Raw genomic sequence first — 22,818 nt, 5'->3', positions numbered from 1 at the left:
TTTAAACAAAAACTTAACAACCTTAACAGAAAATGATCCCTTGCATTCTATGCAGTTATTCCACCTAAAAGTCTGATAACAACATAAGGAGTGCTTGAAAGGAAGACATTCAGGCTGAAGAGGAGTTTTCCCCAACCAAACATTATTCTGGAACTGATAGATAAGGTAGTTTAAGTGCTGCTGTTAGAGCATTCTAGGAGACATCCTGGTTTCCCCAAAGGCAGCTTTTAATACTGCTATCCTGGTGCTATCATTGCTAATGGCTTTTCAAGAGGAGAGGATAAAAAGAGAAGAGTTACACTAAAAGAGGTGCTAAAATACAAGGTGATGACATTCACTCTTCCTAACTCTCATCAAACAAATCAGTGTGCATAATTAGCGTCCGGATTCTGACGGGTCATTAATTAGTATGCACAGTGTTTGTTTAAGCGGATCCCTCCCCCTTGCTCTCTACTTTTAAACTGTAAAGAACTTCTAATTGCTTTCAACTTGAGCGCCATAGCAACCAAATGTTGACTACCAAGTTTAGAGGGTTCTCCCAGTGCTTGTAGGTAGGCTTCTCAATGAATCTTGCCTTACGAGTTCAGGATTCGTGTCTCATCTTGGAAGTTCAACAGGGGAAATATCTAAGCAAATTGACACTATTATTTAGCAGAACAGCTCACTTTCTTAACGGTTTAGTGCAAAAAACAGCCTGTGTGGATTTTGTTTTCTTTGAGAAGCTGTCTGGCTACCTTTGGGGTGGGAGGAAACAAACGTACAGCAGACACCTAATAAAAGGGGGGATTGGTTGTTCCTATTGGATAACCAGCAATAATCAAAACCTCACTCCAAATAAGGGATGGAATTGGGCATAGAATGACACCGTCATAATATATTATTACTATTACTACAGTTGTACCTTGGACGTTGAATGGAATCCCTTCCGGAAATCCATTCGACTTCCAAAACGTTCGAAAACCAAATTGCGGTTTAGCCACGGAAGCTGTGTCGGACGTTCAGGTTCCAAAAGAACGTTTGCAAACTGGAACAATCACTTCCGGGTTTGCAGCGTTTGGGAGCCAAAACACCCAAGTTCCAGGGCTTTCGGGATCCAAGGTACGGCTGTATTACCAACATTACAGAATACCAGCTGTTTTCTACTCAGTCTTCACCAATACCTTATCATGCCCTGATCAAGGCCCCTGCCTAGGTCTTGAAGATGCAAGATCCTTCAATGAGAACCATATAGAATCAGAGATCTGTAGAGTTGGAAGGGAGCACAAGGGTCTTGTAGCCCAACTCCCTGAGGTGCAGGGATCTTTCGCCCAACGTGGGTTCGATCCCACAACCCTGATATGAAGAGTCTCATGTGCTACTGAATGAGCTTTTCCAGGACTATGCTGCAAAGTTTTGCTCAGCAGTACCATCTCAAACTCCAGGTGAGGAATAGCATGTTTGAATGCTCTCTCTTATAAAAAGCCTTCTGCACATCTAGAACACTTGCAAGCTAAGGGACACAACTGCTTCTTCTTTTTTCCTTCAGTTGCTGTGGAGCAATGGAGACAAGTTTCCCCTACTGTCTGTAATCCTGGGAAATAGAAGTAGAAATTCCCCAGTTTTGGAACAGGCAATAGCTCAGTGGTAGAGTGTCTGCTTTGCATGACACAGAAGGTTCTGGGTTCAAACCCTGACACCTCCAGGTAGGACTTGCAGAAATCCTTGCCTGAAATCCTGGAGAGCTACTGCCAATCGGTGTAGAGACAATACTGAGTCCGATGGATCAATGGTCTGGCTCAGTATGCTCCTATTTAACAGTAGCTGCATAAGAAAAGTTAAGAAAAGTAGCTGCATAAACGCAAGACCAGCATCTCGCTGTGGTTTCTATTTTTATTAATAAGTTGTTAATTCTTTTAATAGCATATGAAAAGGAACATTATATAAGTCACATACACTAAACAGCCCAAGAGAAGATTCTATAAAATAATTTAGATGCATTAATTAAATAAATACAATAAAATAGCAGCCTTCTACAATGCAGGCTACGCAGCGGTTTACTTCGGCTTGAAGTACCCTGGTCTTTAGTACACCTACAGGAGCAGACTTGCTCCAAAAAGTGTTTTAAAGAGGCATATCTATAAGATACATATAAAAGAGGGTCTAAGATTAGAAATAAGGTTTCTCCAAGACAAGTTTTACCACGGTCTCCACATGTCTAATGACCCCATGTTAATGCCATTGTGTGCAAAATGAGACTGCAGGATCTGACCGGGAGGAGACGACTCGCGCTGATTACAGTGCAAGGGTGTTTGGGGCTGGAATGGCTTTTTCAACCCTGACTTGTCTTCGGCGGGCTGGAACTGATCCTGAGATTGGTTGGACCCTGTGCTATTCCCCTTGCTGTTCTCAGGGGTGGTAGAACTCAAGTCTGCCTTGCAGGTTTCCTCACTAGATCTGGGCAAGGATTTCAGCAGGTGGTTCAGTAGCCGTGCCCCAAGGGTCTTGTCCATCCATTCGCAGGTCAGGAGGAGATTGTGGACTTCGTGCATACACTGGATATACCCAGTGCTGTACCTCTGCTGAGCTTCCAACCCCATCTTGGAATCTGCTGAACAAGAACAGAAGACACTTCCTGTTATTAAAGAGTCAAGACTCTAGTTTATAACCAAAGCCCGCCCCTGCCCAATATAATGAAAAGTCGCCTCTTTTCATATAACACACACTCTCTTGTCACTGACAACAATCTAGCCTGATAGCCTGCTTCAGTATAGCACTTTAGTATTCTTTGCAAGCGCAAACATTATTGTTTCATGTGCTTAGTTCACCAAGATATATTTGGTTGCTAAGAATGGTCTACAAACCCTCGGAGGTTCACAGTATCACATTTGCTTACAAAGTGATGTATAATGTGTTAAAAACCAAGCCGCTAACCAATCCTAGCCATGTCTACTCAGAAGTAAGTCCAATTTAATTCAATATGACTTAATCTCAGGTAAATGGAGTTAGGATTGCTGTCTATGTTAACATCTGGGCAATACCTATTTAGCTACTGCTAAGCTACTTAGCTGAAAATGTGAGCAAAATACCTTCAGGCAAAGTTTTGCTCTGTGGGGAACACCTCTGAAACATGCACAGCCCTTGGAAACTCTATACAATTACCGTTACATTCTATTACCTCATTTTGGTACCCTGGTTATTTTATCTTCAATGCTTTGGACTTCACACATGAAAAAATATATCTGGGGATGTTTTGTCAAGCCTACACCAAGTGGGAGTCAGAAAGGCTATTATTACCCAGATATATGCTCCCAGCCATGGACGCGGGTGGTGCTGTGGGTTAAACCACAGAACCTAGGACTTGCTGATCAGAAGGTCGCGGTTCGAATCCACGCGACGGGGTGAGCTCCCGTTGCACGGTCCCTGCTCCTGCCAACCTAGCAGTTCGAAAGCACGTCAAAGTGCAAGTAGATAAATAGGTACCACTCTGGCGGGAAGGTAAACGGCGTTTCCGTGTGCTGCTCTGGTTCACCAGAAGCGGCTTAGTCATGCTGGCCACATGACCCAGAAGCTGTACGCTGGCTCCCTTCACCAATAAAGCGAGATGAGCGCCGCAACCCCAGAGTTGGCCACGACTGGACCTAATGGTCAGGGGTCCCTCTACCTTTACCTTATGCTCCCAGCCTAAAGAGGAAACCTTTATAGGCCTTTCTGTGGAGGTGGCACCAAGGGTTAGTTTGGGTTAGAAGAGCCATAACAGTACCTATTAAGCCTTTACTTCCAAGGAGATGCTCCAGCCTGTTGTCCCGGCACCAGACTACACAAGGCAACTGTTACAAGAAGCCATGAATTCCTAGTTGTAGCCCCAACGTGCTGTCACTGCAACTTCATAAATGAAACTATTGTTGCTGCCATGTTGAGTCCCTTGCACATGCACTGTTAAAGGCAAGGACTTCAACCGATACTTTATAGTATGTCTATGAACAGTGCTAACAGCCCTCCATCTTAAATATTGATATCATGTAAGAAAATGGGCACTCCCAGTCAGTAATTTCCCCCCTCTCAGCTTTGCATTAACACACTAAACTAGAAATGGGATATTGAGAAGTACTTTGTGAAAGCACATTCTTTAAGAGGCTTACACCATTATAGTGTGGACTTGCTGAGGCACTGGAGACACCAGAAGGTGAGAATTGCAATTCAAGGACTGCGGTATGAATGTTTGGGAAATAGGATCATTCTATGGTTTTGTTTGAAGATGTTGAGTGGTGTGGACAGCCTTCAATAAACAATACAGTAAGCAGATTGTCTGAGAAGGCCCCTTCGGTGCTATAATATCCTAGTCAGAAGTGAGTTTGATCGGACTTTCGCCCAGGTAAGTATACATAGGATTGCAGCCTTGGTATTTTTTATTTAGCATGGAGTCCAGTAGTCACTGCTTAAACTGTTCCGTGTCACTGTTTTATACAATTTACAAAGTTTTATCAGTAACATCAGGCTGGAAAAGTACTGTCTTCTGACTTTTCTGTTTTACTTTTCGAACAATAAGATTGGACGGAACAATGTTCAAAGCAGTGCAGAAGTTACAGAGGTTTGAATAAACACGAAGGGTTAGAAGAGTAAAGCATACAAGTACATAAATCCACTTACCCATAACTTTGCTATTTTGGATATTCTGGAGATGCTTTACAGTCATTTCGAGGATATCTGCTTTTTCAAGTTTAGATTGCTGTTTTAAAAGTGCAGCAACAAAGTGGGTTATTAGTGGCAAAGAATTGTTTTTGAACAATGCTGAAAAAATTAAGCAAAAAGGGAGATGGAGCAGAGGCACGCTAAAAACCGACACTTACATCAAGCCGAAAGGCCCCAACAACAGTCTCCTTGAGCTGGTCCAAGCAGTTGTTGATCCTCTCCCTTCGTTTTCTTTCAATCAAAGGTTTTCTTAACTACAGTGATTAGAGGGAGAATGTTAAGAGTACCTTTTCTACATGGAAAGCTTGGGTCCTGCTTTTGGTACTGGTCTTGTCAGTTCAAATGCACATAGGGCTTCAATGTTTTTGTTCTTAAAAACAGATGCCTTTTCCATATAGCAGCAAATAATTCATGGGTACCACTGTGGCCAGTATTTTACCAGTTCGGTTGTCTCTCCTGACACACACCCATACACCAGATTTCCACCTAGTTCAATTTTGTATAAAGTCTGACAAGGAAAACTGACAACTCAATCCTATACGTGTTAATTCAGAAGTAAGCCCTACTCCCGGGTAAGTGTGTGTAGGATTGCTGAATTTGTTTTGCCTAACAACCCAGTTACCAAGGAAGAAACAGGAAACTGTGATTTCAATTATCTCCAGGGCATGAGCTTTGTTTTAAAACTCTCCATAAAAGCTTTTTACAAGTTTCCCATAATCTAATATATTGTGGTTTTTATTAAAAATTTCATTCCACAACCCACCCAGTCAGACAATTCTTTTGACAACCACTTGCAGTTGTCTTTTTGCTGCTGATTGTGATGGAAATCAGGTCAGGTGGAACATTAAATCCCTGCAGTGCTGCCGGCTTTCATTTCTACAACAGCATATACTAAATTCTACACACAAATAATCTACTTTCTAAAAAAAAAATAGTTTGTGATTAAAATTAAGCATATAAAGCAAAATTAAGAGCAGTAAATATAGTTTATATAAACTAGATATATTTTTCTCCTGGGTCACATGTATGGACTGAAATATACAACTCCATATTAAATATGTGTGTACAGATAACAGTCAGAGACTGCACACACCCATGTGTTGTGTACTTTACCTTTGGTGCCAAATTGCTCTTAGCTTATCTCTCAATACTGTCTGTGGGTTAGTTGCCTGAGAGCTAAATTAGGAGTTACCTCCTAGTAAAACACAGAAACAGCGACCGCTAGAATGTGAACACATAGGGTTGCACACAACGTTAGTCCTACTCAGAGTAGAGCCATTGAAATGAATGGGCATGCCTAACCTTACATCCATTCATTTTGATGGCTGTTAGTTGGATACAACCCATCCTGTGTCCTTAAACCCTCAAGACATCTTCTATCTCAAGCCACTTACAGAATCTGACATACCTTCCTTTCCTCTTTGGTGTTGGAAAGCTTCTGCACGCAGCTGGCCAGGGTTGTGGCAGTCATTGTAATCCACTTCGCCTGCCCCAAGGCTTAGGGGAGAAAGGGGAGAAGGCCCTTTGGCAGCTGGCTGCTCCCCTTGCCTTCTGGGGCTTTCTCTTACATGATTGCCCTGCTCTGCTTGCATTTATAGTCTGGTATTAGCATGTGAATGAAGGCATTGCTTGGCTAGCCCTCTTTTCCCACAGGAGGGGTTGAGACCAGAGGCTTGTGACCATCAATCAAGGCTGACAGGTCACTACTTTTCAATGGGCAAATCGTACACACGCGCACACACATCCCGCTCCTAAAGAGCGACAGATGTCCAGCCTCTACAAAGCTATGCTTGGCAGAAATCTTTTGTAAAGGAGACGGCAGAGAATGAGAGCACTACGTGAAGGCTGTGCGGCCCCTCTCAATTGGCACCGATTCCCATGGAAGGGGTGGCTACAACAGGGTAAAACCAGTTACACCTGGGCCATTGGGGTTCGTGGTTTTGTTGTCTTTTGTGTACAGGTTCCACTTTTTTTGGTCTGCGAATCCTACATCTCACGCTCTTGATCTTCCCATCAAAATAGTCTGCATTAAGAAGTGCCCAACTGGGGTAGACTTTGGTGATCTTTTGTAATATGGCGCCCTGTGTGAGACCAACATCTGGCTCCTGCAATGGCTCTTCTCAGTTATGGATCTTCTCAATTTTATGCCCCCTTGGCTCGGCCCCTTGTGCTGGGGAACTGCCCACACAGCCTTATTTCTGGCACCAATGCCAGTCTTCTAAACAGGAACTGTGGAATGTAATCTCTCAGGAGTTGCCTACATATCTTGCTTTGTGCTATAACTGGTAGACTTTTGATCCTTGGGCAAAACTTAAGTTTAGTACCCAGGTTACTTCCTGGAGATAGGCAGATGTGTCAGTTCCATTTTATCCGATGACAACAGAGGTGCAGATAACATGAAACTGCCACAGCTGTCTATCTCCAGAACTTGTGCGGAAGAAGCCACTGAATTTGCATTGACAAGAACAAATGATACCAATCTTATCGTTGCTAAGGAATACTCCAAAAGGGCACCGCACCTGGATTTTGGAACTCCCTCCCCAGGGAGACCTGCCTAGTCCCCTCTTTTCTGGTTTTTCATTGGCAAAGCCCTTGTTGTTCAGACAGGCCTTTCACCTACCAAGGGGAGTTGACTTTTGCTGCTGCTGTTTTTTGTCTCCTTCTTGTTGGCTGCTGCTTCTAATCTGTTTGCATTGTTTTTAATCTGCTCTATTTTTTAATATATAGATACAGAGATATTTTAATTGTGCTTTTTTTTAGAGACATCACCTTGCCAACAAAGGTCCGTATAGTAAAAGCTATGGTTTTCCCAGTAGTGATGTATGGAAGTGAAAGCTGGACCATAAAGAAGGCTGATCGCCGAAGAATTGATGCTTTTGAATTATGGTGCTGGAGGAGACTTGAGAGTCCCATGGACTACAAGAAGATCAAACCTATCCATTCTTAAGGAAATCAGCCCTGAGTGCTCACTGGAAGGACAGATCTGAGGCTGAGGCTCCAATACTCTGGCCACCTCATGAGAAGAGAAGACTCCCTGGAAAAGACCCTGATGTTGGGGAAAATGGAGGGCACAAGGAGAAGGGGACGACAGAGGACGAGATGGTTGGATAGTGTTCTCGAAGCTACAAGCATGAGTTTGACCAAACTGCGGGAGGCAGTGGAAGACAGAAGTGCCTGGCGTGCTCTGGTCCATGGGGTCACGAAGAGTCGGACACGACTAAACGACTAAACAACAACAACAACAACAATGCACATGTCCCAAAATGGTATTTCATGTTATTGTTGCCCAGCTTCAGCTCTCAATGGTTATAGAAAGCCCTGTGAGGACCAGAAAGCATGTTGTGCAAAAGAGCTGATCTTCCTAAGCGCATTTAAAAGTTTTAAAACCAGCTGTGTGAGGGAACAGCAGTACTGAGAAAGGAGCTAATTATTTTCCCTGTATTAACTTCCTGATCTAAATTCCACCCACCAGTTGCTATCATTCCAAATGTGATGTGGTGGGGGGTGTCAGAAGATGGGTAACATTTATAGCTGTTTGTGGAAGTTTTCACTTGTTCTTAAAACTGCTCCACCCAATTCGATTGAAGAATTATGGTGGTGGTGTTTTTTTTAACAGCCGAATCTTTTCTACAGAATCTTTTCTATATTTTATTTCATTTTGATTTAATGCTGCTGCAGATTTCCCAAGCCGCGAGGTGGCCAGCTCACATGAGATGTCAGTAATGAATGAAATATGGAAAGAAGTCTCAGTGCATGGCCATTTTATTTATTGAAGGGATTTTTATACTACCCTTCAATAAAAATTCACAGGGCAGTTTACAGAAAAAGAAAATACCAAAGCAATTAATTGCACAAATAAAATACGATAATGAAAACGCAAGACCTAAAAGGCTGTAATATCTTCAAAGCTGTAGAAAAACAGATGGCTGCTCCTCCAAATATTAACTGCATGCACGACTCCTTGCATGCACTTTATCACATAATGATACATTCTTCAAAGGAGAATGATTGACTACCGGTACTTACAGTGATGGAGAAGGAGGGGAAAGTTTGTGCAATGCACAAGGGAGGGAAATGCAGAAAAAAGTGTGGCACTCAAATCGGAAGCATAACACTCAAAACGGAGCATGTTTGGCTTCCGGGAAAAGTTCACAAACCGGAACACTTATTTCCAGGTTTGCAGTGTTTGGTTTCCAAGTTGTTTGAGTACCAAGGCGTTTGAGAACCAAGGTACCACTGTACTTGGAAAGGGCAGCCTTTCAAATAGGAGACTGTCCTCTGTAAAGCAGGACACCTTAGCTTTGAAGGGAAGGCTTCAAATAAATGCCAGCCTTATTGTGCTCATCCTTCCTTGTCTCACCTTCTTGGTTCATGCTCGGTTCTATAGTAAGGGAGCAGCATTGTGGAGAACAGCAGTTTCTACTCACTTGCTAGATGGCACGACGTCTACATGCAACTCTTTTTTATAAAAAAAGTGCAACAAAACAGAACTAGGCAAAAGAAAAACCCCAGAATGATAAAAACAATTCCAAAAATAATCTGCCAACTAGAATGTCTGGACAAAGAAGAAGGCCTTCAGCTGGTGCCAAATAGATTGTAATGAGCGCCTTCTTAGAAAGGACATTCCAGAGTTAAGGTGCCACCACAGAAGATGTCCTTCCCTTTGTAGAAGCAAAGCATATGTCCAGTAGAGAATGTGGAAACAGAGAAGCTATTTCACCTTTCACAAATAATGGCACGGTAGCACCTCAGCAGCTCCAGGGGTTTCTGTGTGGACAGCCTTTTGTGGCTGTTCCCAAGACTGCTTCTCTGGAATTCTGCTCTTGCATCTAACTTCATTTCTTATTCTCCCCTCCCTCCTTTTCATATCACAAGGCTGACAAACCAAAGGGCAACGGCAGGGCAGAGGCCAAGAACTCTTGTGCACAATGGGTGGGGAATTCCCATAGATCCCGGGCTTGGCGTCAGATTCATGGATAACAAAGGATTGCAGCTTGAGCTTTCCTCTCTGGAGAAGATGCTCCTTGGTTTACCTAGCTCCTTGACTCCACTGTAAAATCATTGCGGTGATCTTACCATATCAGGCAGTGTGAAGGCATAAAAAGAGAATAGGTACGCCTTCAGGAGAGCACTTACATGAAAGAAGAGGGACATTATTCTTTAATTCTCTTCAGTTTTTCAGTTCCCCTCCCTGAAACAAACAATGCCTTTCAACAAGACTTTGGTCTTTCAAAGTTGCTGTTTCCTTAGGCTTTCAGATGCCCACTCCTTCACTGAGTGGCCACCTGAATCTGGAACTGGCTGATTTCCTTCAAAATGGATAGATTTGATCTTCTTGCAGTCCATGGGACTCTCAAGAGTCTCCTCCAGCACCATAATTCAAAAGCATTGATTCTTTGGCGATCAGCCTTCTTTATGGTCCAGCTTTCATTTCCATACATCATTACTGGGAATACCATAGCTTTAACTATACGGACCTTTGTGGGCAAGGTGATGTCTCTGCTTTTTAAGATGCTGTCTAGGTTTGCATGCAGCTTGTCAAAAACTCTAGAGCGACAGAAAATATTATTTATGTATGCAACAACGGCTGTGCGGATGCTATTAGCCCCAAAATGGAAGGATACAACAATACCAACTAAAGAAGAATGGCAAGCCAAAATGATGGACTATGCCGAAATGGCAAAACTAACGGCGAGATTAAGGAATCAAGAAGATAAGGACTTTAAGAAAGAATGGGAAAAAATTATAACATACCTAAGAGAGCATTGTAAGCAAATAAAAGCATTAGCTGGACTTTAAAAATAACTTTTAAAGCAAAAGAAGAAATTGACAAGTTAGATAAGCAGAAAAAATAGAGATTTTATTGATATGTAGATTAAAGAATATTGGATCCATGAAGGGGGGGAGTCACGAGATTCGGATAATCTTATGAAGTAAGTATGTAAATGATGCTGAGTTAAATTTGTATTTATAAAAACTAATAAAAATATTTTTTTAAATAAAAAACCCCCTCTAGATTAGAACAAAACATCACAGGCACCCATGGCATATAGTAAAATGTTGCCAACATGAACTACCCCTCGGTTTCCATTTATATCATACTAGAGAACTATGAGAGTCCCTCAGTATTTGATGCTGTTTTCTTGTTTATCATCGACCTTTTCTGTAGATCACTTTGAATTTTGGGGGATATAAAGGAAAAAAGGGAAAAAAGAAAGAAATTGCATAAATAAATACATTGTGCTGTTACCCACCCCTTCATTTTTATTGTCTCAGGATTTTATTGTTTTGAGCTTTCTTGGGCAAATCTTATGAGGGCAAGTACCGGTAGGTGGTATGGAAGTGAGAGCTGGACCATAAAGAAGGCTGATTGCTGAAGAATTGATGCTTTTGAATTATGGTGCTGGAGGAGACTCTTGAGAGTCCCATGGACTGCAAGAAGATCAAACCTATCCATTCCTAAGGAAATCAGCCCTGAGTGCTCCCTGGAAGGACAGATCCTGAAGCTGAGGCTCCAATACTTTGGCCACCTCATGAGAAGAGAAGACTCCCTGAAAAGACCCTGATGTTGGGAAAGATGGAGGGCACAAGGAGAAGGGGATGACAGAGGACGAGATGGTTGGACAGTGTTCTCGAAGCTATGAACATAAGTTTGACCAAGCTGCGGGAGGCAGTGGAAGACAGGAGTGCCTGGTGTGCTCTGGTCCATGGGGTCACAAAGAGTCGGACACGACTAAATTGAGGAGATTTCACCCCTCCCATATCCAAGAATCTCCTGACGAGTCTGCTGATTCTCCAGAGAGGAGGAGCAGTGTTCTGCTTTCTACTTATTCAGCTCCAGCACCAAGTCAGTCAGTCAGTGTGTCGGAGAGAGAGAGAGACTGAGTATTAGAGATCGTGTGTAGAGATAAGGTTGCTGCTAAGAGCAGCTGCAGACACTCAGTGCAGCATTCATTTATGCTTAGACCTATTTAGCTCTGTATATAGTTTTGTATTATAGTTGTAGTTATAGAATAAAAGAAGATATTCTACAGAGCTGCTCTCCGAGTCGTGTATACACTGCTAGACTCTGCTATACTCTGCTGTGCGACGACTGTATTGTGGAAGTGAATCCGGTGCTCACAACTCTAAGCTTCAAGTCCACAGCATTTTGACCTGTTCCTGTGTAAAAGGTGGTCTCTGGAAGTGCTACCCAGCTCGCCTAGCCCAGTCGGGGTTGAAGTGCATGAGTCCAGTTGGTGACACTGGCTCAAGGGCGATGCTGACATAAATGACTAAACAACAACAACAAAGGTGGTATATAAATGTTTCTATGAATGAGGAGCCAATAATTTGGCTCTTGGCCAAAAGGGAGCATCCTAACTCCTTGGCTGAGAGCAACTGGGCTGAGTGGAGCAGAAGAGGCCCCGCTGCATTCCTAAGCATTAGGAAGAACTTCCTGACAGTAAGAGCTGTTCGACAGTGGAATTTGCTGCCAAGGAGTGTGGTGGAGTCTCCTTCTTTGGAGGTCTTTAAGCAGAGGCTTGACAACCGTATGTCAGGAGTGCTCTGATGGTGTTTCCTGCTTGGCAGGGGGTTGGACTCGATGGCCCTTGTGGTCTCTTCCAACTCTATGATTCTATGATTCTATGATTCATTCAAAGCCCTGCAACTTGCACCATTTAGGGCAAAAGGGGAAGGGCAGTAAACCTGCCAGTTTTTGCTGCACCACTTGCAGGTCGGCACATCAGAGAGGCCCAGATCAGGCCCATTTGTGGTATCTAGCCTGGCTTCACTCCCTCCCTGTCCCATTTTCAGAGTTTATACTGGCCACCTCCAGTGGGGATGCTGCCTCATTTTCAGTGGGTGCAGTAGGGACCTCCCACAAGCAGAGCCAGTCCCTCCCATTCATTCGGCTAGGTGAGGCCAAGGACTTCTGATGCAAAGTTCAGCCTGGGCTTCCTATTGTCTTCAGCTCCACATATCCTCACCTCTTTCCACAGGATGATTCCTCTCCATTGAAGTGAATAAGCAAGGTCTAGTGGGGAAGGCAAATTCATACATGTACTTGCAGGCCAGCACAACAGAGAGGCACAGATCAGGCCCATTTGTGGTATGTAGCCTGGCTTCACCCCCTCCCTGCCCCATTTTCAGAGTTTATGTTGGCCAACTCCAGTGGGAATGCTGCCTCATTTTCGGTGGGTGCAGTAGGGACCTCCCACAAGCAGAGCCAGGCAGAGGGACATGATCAGGGGTTAGGATTTCTTTGCCCCTATGCTACAGGAGCTTCACTTTTCCTTTTTTTACTTTTATAATCCAGTATGATATTGTCATCTATGAAGCGTGCAAGAGTTTTCAGAGGCAGGGCTTATCTTCCCCTGTGTGGTCATTCACAAAAGGCTTCATTCATCCGAGAGTGTCAAGAACAGCATTGGACCGGTGTTATCCGGAGACAATTCCTTTCCCCCAGTTTTCCTTCATGGATACTGTAGAAACTTGGAAGAGTCCAAAATAACTTTTCATTCCGGCAAAGTATGACATCTGTGCTTGTTGACTGAATGGGAAATATGCACACAAATGCAAATGCGTCATTTGCATAAGTGCATTACTCAAGGAGGCACTTTTGTGATGGGCTTTCTTATTTTTCTTATATTGCTCAGTGCCAGATTTCAGTGAAAAGGTACATTTCCCCGGACAGACAAAGCCATACTTTTCTTTCTGGGTTTTCCCAAAGCTACGGGGTCCATCTCTCTGCTTTTATTAGCCCCCTCCTCTTCTCTAGTATTTGTCTACATTTCACACTATTTAAAAAGAAAACAACTTGAAACATCTGTTCCTGCATCTTTTTTTTTAAAAGAGGGAAAGAAAAGGAGACTTGAAAATAGAAGGGGGAAGTAAGTATGGCAGATGTTAGTGAATTCCCTCCAAGGCAGATGTCTGGCTCTGGAGGTGGGCAGGGGGCGGGCGGGATCTCCTTTAAGAATTCATGGCTATGGCTCCTCTCTGACTTAGGACACGCGACTAACCAGCAAGTGAAAGGACGTGGGAAAACTCTATTGCACAAAGAACTTATTCAAACAAACCTAATAGCCGTGAAGAATCTAATAACCAGCAAGAAAATGGACAGCAAGCCCACAAGTGAGGCCTAAATCTTAACCCTTTCTGCATTTCCTGTAAAGGGTAAGGATAGCAGAGCGAGTTCTCATGTGGCATTTTGTGATACCGGGTGACTATCTTTGCAGACCGACATTATGCTATAATATTTTAGCCCATATGAATGGATTTGTTGAGCAATGCCCAGAATTCAGGGTTTGTGGTTTTGCAGATGTTCCGCTTCCTGTGTTCCAACTGCCTCCACCCTCAATTGCACAAGGTTCAGGTTTGTATCACACTGTTTTTGTAAAATAGTAATAATAACACTAATAAGAGGTCACCAAGATCACTGAGAAGACTCCAGCCAACTAGGGCCCAATAGGATTTCCTACAGAATTCTTCTATCCTATTGCTCAGTTGCTTAAGAAGATTATAAACATACACAGTCAAAGAGATATGACCTTGCACTTATAAACTTACCACTTAAGGTGGTCTTAAGGTGCTTGTCAGTGGTGATGCTGAGGTTCCAGATTCAGTTTCAGAAGCCCTTTGGATGAGCTCATGGAGTGACCAGAAAGGTGTTCAATGCCATATGAAGCTGGTGGACAACTAGGGCGTAATGAAGATATGTGAACTGGGTCTGCACCTAGGAAACATGGTTGAATGTTGGTTGGACCATGGATGGAAAATAGGAGTTCCGTGGTAGAGCATGTGTGAGTTGAAAAGCACTGACTCCAACTGGGGGAAAAATAACCTATGGGTGGCAAAGTTTAAAAAGTTAGTCTAAAACAGGCTTCCTCAAACTTGGCCCTCCAGATGTTTTTGGCCTACAATTCCCATGATCCCTAGCTAGCAGGACCAGTGGTCAGGGATGGTGGGAATTGTAGTCTCAAAACATCTGAAGGGCCGAGTTTGAAGAAGCCTACTCTAAAGCAATACATCCTAGCACTCATGAGAACAATGGCAGGTTGTTGCTAGTGTCTGAATCCTCCTTGTATTCTTCAAGATGGAAACTGCTAGTTGAAAACTGCCATCTATGGCATTATGTTTGTTTGTTTTTACATTTTTATTTATACTTTTCAAATTTATACATTTCATTAATTTTACAATCATTTTAACACTTCAAGGTTTGACCTCCTTCCTCCTCTTTCTGTGGTTCCTTAAATTTGTCTTCTGCATATCCAAATTCATTTAATTTGCTCATTTAATTATCTACTCTAAATATATACTCTTTTGAAACTGCAGGTTATTACAATAATCCCACCAATGTTTTTATCTCTTTGCAATTTATAAATATTCAAGAAATCATTTCCATTTTTTATTAAAAGTTTGTTATCTTGATTTCTTATTCTCCCAGTAGGTTTCCCCATTTCTGCATATTCCATAAGTTTTTGTATCCATTCTTCCTTTGCTGGGACTTCTGCTTCTTTCCATTTTGGGGCGAGCAACATTCTTGCTGCTGTATTCGCATACATAAATAAATTTCTATACACCTTAGGTAGTTCTGTCCCTATAGTTCCCAAAAGAAAAGCTTCTGGGTTGTTGTTTTTACAAAGGTTATTTTAAACATCCTTTTCAATTCATTATATATCATTTTCCAGAAAGCTTTAACCTTACTACAAGACCACCACATATGATAAAAAGAACCTTCTTTCTCTTTGCATATTTCCAACACTTGTTTGATTTAGATTTATACATTTTTGCCAGTTTACTTGGTGTTACGATACCAGCGATATATCATTTTCGTATAATTTTCTCTTAAACCACCTATGGCATTATCGATACCTTGAGACAGGCAAACTACTTTTCAGAGACGTTTCATTTCTCTATCAAAATGAAAAGGGGGAGGAGCCATAGGTCAGTGGTAGAGCATCTGTTTTGCATGCAGAATGTCCCAGGTGTCTGCCAATCAGAGTAGACCTCACTAAGTTAGATGAACCAATGGTAGCTTTCTATGCTCTAATGCTTCTGAATTAAGAGAAATGTCTGTGGTGAACTAGGGATTCCAGGTGGCTGTATTGGTCTATTGTTGCAAAACCAACAAAAGTCTTGTTGCATCCCCAATACTAGCATGTTTATTATGGCATAAGTCAGCCTTCCTCCACTTGGGACTCTGCTGATGTTTCATACTACAATTGCCATCGCCCCACCCAACAGCAGATGAAGTCCAAAACATATACAGACCGCACGGACAGTAGCCTTCTTCATCAGCTGCCCATAAACATAACATCCCTTTCCTCCTTGCACCCTATTTTTCAACAGGCTGTGTAAAATGTTGGAAAGTAAGGAGCCATATGGATGCGATTGTACACAATAAGGACTTGTTTATTATTTATTTTTAACAATAGCCCCAAGCCTAGCATTCTAGAGAGGGGAAGATTATTGTCAGTCGGTAGGGTATTTACTGTATGCAATAAACCTGCACAAAATAACTTCAAGATATACGCAATATACATTATATTTTGGTAAAATGAGAAAGGGAGAAAAACCTATGCCGAACCACTTTCTCCACACAATGAATAATTTTATAAATCCATGACAGCACCATCTTTGAATCTGGGGCTTCTTTTGTTTACAGCAGGAGTTTTCAAACTTTTGACACCCCCACACCCCCACCTGAAGTGATTGACAGTTACCGAGACCCACCAATCACAAAATAGGATGCTGGGGCAAAGCAAGTTACAAAATGAAGTTAGATAAAGCCAGAGTTTGGCATGATCAGCTAGCAATTACAGTGGTACCTTGGGTTACATACGCTTCAGGTTACATACGCTTCAGGTTACAGACTCTGCTAACCCAGAAATAGAACCTCGGGTTAAGAACTTTGCTTCAGGATGAGAACAGAAATCGTGCAGCAGTGGCGCAGTGACAGTGGGAGGCCCCATTAGCTAAAGTGGTGCTTTAGGTTAAGAACAGTTTCAGGTTAAGAACGGACATCCGAAACGAATTAAGCTCTTAACCCGAGATACCACTGCATTGACCTCATGCCCTACTGATATCTAATCCATTTGTGGAAATTGCTATATTCTTTGCCACAGCATTTTCCTTGTGGCAAGGAGTTCCATAGCTCAGCTTTCCTCAAGATAAACACAGACATTTGCTCTGGAGGTATTGTGACTCAGCCTCCCCATTTTAGGCAGAATTTGCTAATACAAGTCAGGAAGGTCCTTTTCCATTTTCTCTTTCTTCCCCACATGCCCACCTCTTCTAACATCCACCTCTTCCTCTTGTGACAACTTTCCTCTTTTTCCTTTCCTTCTTATACCCATTTTGAGAAATATGAACTTTTTATCTAACTTTGCAATTTCCTTCAGCACTTTCTTTGGCTCTTTTCTCTCCAAAGAAGGGAACCTTCCTTCTCTCCTCCTGTGTCCTGGCCACCAATTTAGCTGATGGTGTTAGCATCTGTCAAACCAAAAGACTATAGGCTGGACAGGGAGCAGAGCAGACGGATCAGGTGGCACCAATCCGGCCGTGGCCCCGAGGCCCACTTAAAACTGACCCAAGGCCCACTGGTGGGTCCCAGCCCTCTGTCTGAGAAACACCAGTTTAGAGAAAAGACAATTAGCAGGAGGTATAACATTATAAATAGTGTGCAGAAAGTGGTTAGAAAAAAAGGTTGTCTCTCTCACTCACAACACTGTGGTTAGTGTCAGACCAGGGTTCAAAACACCACTCAGCCAAGAAGCCCACTGGATGACCTTGGGCTCATCACTGCCTCTCAGCCTAACCTACCTCACAGGGTTGTTGTACAATTGTGTACAGTTGAAATTATACAAAAAAGGGAAGAAAGTCATAATCGGAAATGAATGCATACGCAGAATATGAGAGAGAGGAACGGAAAGGGTCAAAGTTAAAGGGAGAAGTATACAAACTCAGAAAAAGAAAATGCAACAGAAAACTCTTAATAAACCTAGCACCACGGGTATACCAGGAGGCTAGTACAACACTGTATTTGTAGTATCTTCATGTACGGCATGGCTGTACAATAGAGCCATTTATTCAGCCTCGTCAGGTAAATCAAGTTTGCCGTGAGTCTCTTTCTCCAGCTTCCTTGTGGCTCCAGAGTGAGCGGCTCTACTGGTTCATACTGCCAGGCTTTTTGTGCCAGGCAGCGTAGGGTTAAATCCCAGAGGCTGGCAAGCTGGCTGGCTGGCTGCTGGGCTGGAAGCAGGTGGTAAGCCTGCATCTGCACAGCACAAGGCTCATTCTGTCTGAATGCATAAAATCTTTTGGAGCAGTAAATACACCCGTAAATCAGGGTTTTAAATAGAGCCAGGCACACAACCCGTCTCGGCGTATCTGCGGGGTGTTTACACAAAGAGAAAAGGGCCTTTTGCATCAATGAAGAGGTTTAAGGGAAAACAAGGAAGCCTCGTTCTCGGAGGCAGGGAGGTTGCGGCAGAACAGGGCCTGGGAGATCTGGCCAAAACCAGAAACAGAATGGAATGAAAAGGGTGCTTTCTAAGCGGGATGCGTTTGGATGGGGGAAAGGGGAGGGTATCGTTGATGATGAATCCATGTTCGGCAGCTCTCCCTTGCTTTAGTTGTTTTATACGTACATATGGCACTGGTTGGTGCTGAGCTGCGGCAGTGTTGCAGTTGGCCAGAGCCTCTGTCCTCTGACGGAGGTGGCTGTCTGGGGCCTCCTCTCCCGCCACTTCTAGCATGGCCCCAAAGGAGGACTGCATCACCAAGAAATCTGCATGAACTTTGCCTGTGCCGATATATATATGTACAGATGCAAAATCAGAAATGATTACACTGCAAGACATCTCGCCGTTGAGCGGGAAACGGTGACCAGGTGATCTGCTCAGTCTGCCCTCCAGGTGCTGGCTGTAGCTGGGCAACTTCAACCCCCCCTCCCCCCTCTATCCCTTCTTATGGTTCTTTATCTTTAAATTAGACTTGGACTGGACAGCCTTTCAAACAGTGGACTCCTTCAAAGGACTGCCCTCTGCAAAGTAGGATGGATGGCCACCTTTACTGGTAGTCTTAGCAGTGGGATAGGTCAGGACTTGAACTCGGGACTTTCTCTGCACATAAAGTGTGCGCTTTTCAAAGGAGCTGTTTCTTGGTGATGTATGGGGTGTTAGGGGAGGACCTCTCGTGGGGGGGCACGTCGTGCTCCTTCTGGGATAGTTTGTCCACCTTTAGTCCCCACCCTGCACTTAGCTCTTACCTGTGGCTCCTAGATGCTGCCAGCATGCCACTTTGGCCCATAGCTGTCAACTTTCAGATTTGAAAATAAGAGATCAGCAGCCTTGAAAATAAGGGATCAGCAGCCTCAGCTGTCCCAGGGAGCCTCGAAAATAAGGGATCAACATCCTCACCTGTCCCGGGGACAGTCTACGGGATATCTAACAATCCGGGATAGCAGCGGGAAGCAGTGGGAAACGGCGCTGGAATAAGGGAATTTCCCGCAAAAAAATGGGAAGGTCGACAGCTATGCTTTGGCCACATCCCAGGAACAGCCTTGTCTGGCTGGCTAAACCAGGTGAAGGCAGCTCAAAAAATAAAACAAAATTGCAGAACTTCCTTACAGGAGAGGTATTCCATGTTCACTTTAATATTCTCAATCCCCTGAAAACGCCTTAAAATAACAGCAGCCAGTCATCACTGTGCGAAACAATCTCAGCAGAGAAGACAGTATGAGAGGGTACAAAACCACGCTTTCCCTAAGGCAGAGTTTTGGTCGCAAAGACTCCTTGTCCCAACCTGATCATTCATTCCTCCTTAAAACAAAATGTGCAGAGTTTGCCCCCTAGTGGGAAAAGTGGAACATATTTATAGTGAGGACTCTTCCTTTCAGTGCTTTTCTACTATGGGGGCTTCTGGATAAAGACTTAACTAGTAAGCAAAGGGGCCTCTGGCAACAAGGGTTTTTTTTGGGGGGGGGTTATGTATTGGATTTCACCCAGAAAAGGGTGCATCTGCATTAAATGAGGGGGAAATGTGGGCTGGCTCTATGATGCTAATGATGTGTGAACACTACAAAAAATACCCATGTCTAAAGCGCACTGGTCCACAATAAACACCTGTACAGAAGCATTAGCTGCTTGTTCTGGAGTTACTGCCTTGCTCTAAGAGATGCCTGACTGTGGTTTAATCAATGTAGCAATGTTATATGCATCCCTTTTGCATATTCTGCACCCTGTGGTTCATGGAGTGCCCAGCTCTGTTCTTGCTTCTGTCGGAGGTTGTCTGTGTATCCAGATTACAGCCAGCGCCACTCATGACATGGCCTCTGGCAAAGCTATCCATGCTGCGCCTTCCTGGGGGGCTCACCTGGCAATTCTGAAATCATTATATAGCATAAAAAACATACGAAGAGTCCTGATGGATCAAGCCAATGGCCCATCTCACCCAACATCCTGTCCTCATAGTGGCCAACCAGATGCCTAGGAGACGCTTGTGAGCAGGACCCCAAATGCAAGAGTTCTCTCTGCTCCTACAAGTTCCAGCAACTGGCATTCAGAAGCACACGGCCTCTGACCACTGAGGCACAGCGACTTGTAGGACATATTTCTTTGCAGCTGGGGCAGATGAAGGCATCCGGTTATGCTGCTGCAGATGCACCAGGGTGTTTATTCTCTCTGCGCTCCTCCCAGAGGTCATTCCTGCGATGGATACATAACTTGGCTATTTGTCTCCAGGCACTGAGGTTGCCTGCAAGGAACTCCTACGTGGCAGGGTTGACGTTGCCAGCCTTCAAGTCATGTTTTGTCATGAAATGGCAGGACAACGGGGAAGAGAAAGGGGATCCCGGCGAGGGGTGCAGCTGGGACTGCAACCCACCGGGGCAAACCAGAGATGTGAAAGAAGAGGTTGGGGTTGCAGAAAATATGTGAGGGGATGAGGATGGGAATGGAGTAGGCTTGGGACGGGTGAGGGTCACATGCCTCGTTGAGCCCAGAAGCTGCAATCAACATGCAAAGTATAATAATAATAATAATAATAATAATAATAATAATAATAATAATTTATTTATTTATATCTCACCCATCTGGCTGGGCTTCCCCTGCCACTTTGGGCAGCTTCCAACAAAATATTAAAATACAGTAATGCATCAAACATTAAAAGCGTCCCTAAACAGGGCTGCCTTCAGATGTCTTCTAAAAGTCTGGTGGGAGGGCGTTCCACAGGGCAGATCCCACTACCCAGAAGGCCCTCTGTCTGGTTTCCTATAACTTGGCTTCTCGCAGTGAGGGAACCACCAGAAGGCCCTCGGCACTGGAACTCAGTGTCCGGGTAGAACGATGGGGGTGGAGACGCTCCTTCAGATATACTGGACCGAAGCTATAAATTCAGGACACATTTGCAGACATTTTTGTAATGCAATGGCCAATGGGCCTGGTGCTGGAAGCCCTGTAGAGCATGCCCTTGGGAATCCTCCCCTCTTCCATTTTATTGATATGTTTGCTGCCCTTGGATCCTTGAATTGAAATAATGATAATAGTAGTAGTAGTAGTAATAGTAATAATTGGCAGTCAGCTGCAGCACTCTGAGCACCAGGTGTCTGGGCCTGGAAGCCTCTGCTATGTCAACTTCCTGCAATGCGCCCATCACACTGTCATTCAAAAGCATTGCTGGAAATTAAAATGGCAGTTGCAATTGCCCCCAGGGCCGTGCCACGCATCAGGGTACTAGACTTTTTTTTTTTGTTTAGAGGACCTGAGGCTGATGGCGAACCTTACTAGATCACTGGGGCTCTGACAACTGCTTAAGGATACTGTGTTCTAGTGCCATGGCTGGCCCCAAGCCCAGGAAAAGTTGACAAGTAAAGGTAAAGGGACCCCGGACCATTAGGTCCAGTCGTGGCCGACTCTGGGGTTGCGGTGCTCATCTCGCTTTATTGGCTGAGGGAGCCGGTGTACAGCTTCCGGGTCATGTGGCCAACATGACTAAGCCGCTTCTGGTGAACCAGAGCAGCTCATGGAAACACCGTTTACCTTCCCACCAGAGAAGGTATCTACTTGCACTTTGACGTGCTTTCGAACTGCTAGGTGGGCAGGAGCAGGGACCGAGCAACGGGGGGATTCGCGGGGATTTGAACCACTGACCTTCTGATCGGCAAGCCCTAGGCTCTGTGGTTTAACCCACGCCACCACCCTGTGTTCCAGTGCCATGGCTGGCCCCAAGCCCAGGAAAAGTTGACAAGAGGATACTGCAAATAAGATGCAGAGTATCCTCACAAGGCAAGCAAGGCCAGGACTCCTGCACCTTTAATATTCGTGTAGAAATGGGAAATTCAGCAGGTGTAACTTGCCATGCACATCTATTGAAGGTGCAAGAACTCTGTCCTCTTTTGCAGCTAAACTCCTAGCACAAGGCACCTAGAAAAGCAGCAGTGATTTCTGTTTGGTTCTCCTTGTTGGGTACAAGCAACCTTGCATTTCTTCAGTCAGTAGAGGGCAGGGTTGAGACTAACAGATACTGTAGTCAGGGAAAATACTCAGTAGTGGTTCGTCACTAAACAACATAAGCTTCGCCACTGCCTACTGTTCTCTTCCCTCTTCTCCCACACCACGCAGCCATGAAAACCTCATCACAATTTAGATTTAGAATCCAAAGCCATCTTCGTGAACATGAAGTAACTATAAGTAAAGAACCATTTTTCTTTAGCAAAATAACTCCTGTGCATTTATTTAGCAATGCTAGTGATGTATGAATGAGATAGACAAGCTCCAGCTTCCAAGCACTTTTTTTTAACTCTGTTAAATATATATGAAGTTTAAGCCAACCAATTTTAATTCTAAAACCTATCACTCCTGTCCTAACCTAGAGCCAAACCCCATGGTCAAGGACTCAAGGAGCATAATTCTGTTCTTTGTCACTTCCTTATCCATACAGCTGTTTGTGGGAGATAGCTTTCTAGCTAAGCATCTAATTCAGTGTAGTATTACCTACAATTGCTTTATATCTCAGTGACTCTGCTGCCCTGTATCATGTCACCAATAAATAAACCCCAGAAAAACCGGTGGTGGGTGGGATAAACTTCTAATCTACAACCATAATTGTGATATACCCGTCAATTTGTTCACCAATGGGAACAAACTCTAGGAATAATTCTGAAAA

The 22,818-nt window shown here is 43.9% G+C and overlaps 1 protein-coding gene across 2 annotated transcripts; it reads right to left on the bottom strand.

The window, feature by feature from the left end:
• Positions 1 to 1,877: 1,877 nt before the first annotated feature.
• LOC309341807 (transcription cofactor HES-6-like) lies at positions 1,878 to 6,243 on the bottom strand. Of its 2 annotated transcripts, none has more exons than XM_081861668.1 (4): positions 6,077 to 6,243; positions 4,827 to 4,922; positions 4,627 to 4,705; positions 1,878 to 2,584 (listed from the first exon to the last, which is right to left on the bottom strand). In XM_081861668.1, exons 1-4 carry the CDS (start codon positions 6,137 to 6,139, stop codon positions 2,175 to 2,177), a joined length of 648 nt encoding a protein of 215 aa, XP_081717794.1. In that variant the 5' UTR covers positions 6,140 to 6,243; the 3' UTR covers positions 1,878 to 2,174. The 2 variants fall into 2 exon arrangements, with proteins under 2 accessions (XP_081717794.1, XP_081717793.1); XM_081861667.1 differs by having other exon boundaries at positions 1,878 to 2,587; positions 6,077 to 6,242.
• Between the last annotated feature and the right edge of the window lie 16,575 nt (positions 6,244 to 22,818).

The sequence above is a fragment of the Podarcis erhardii genome (genome assembly GCF_964252035.2).
Source record: "Podarcis erhardii genome assembly, chromosome: 5".
Lineage (NCBI taxonomy): Eukaryota > Metazoa > Chordata > Lepidosauria > Squamata > Lacertidae > Podarcis > Podarcis erhardii.
Note: the sequence above shows the minus strand (reverse complement) of the source record. Positions and strands in the feature narration are given on the sequence as shown.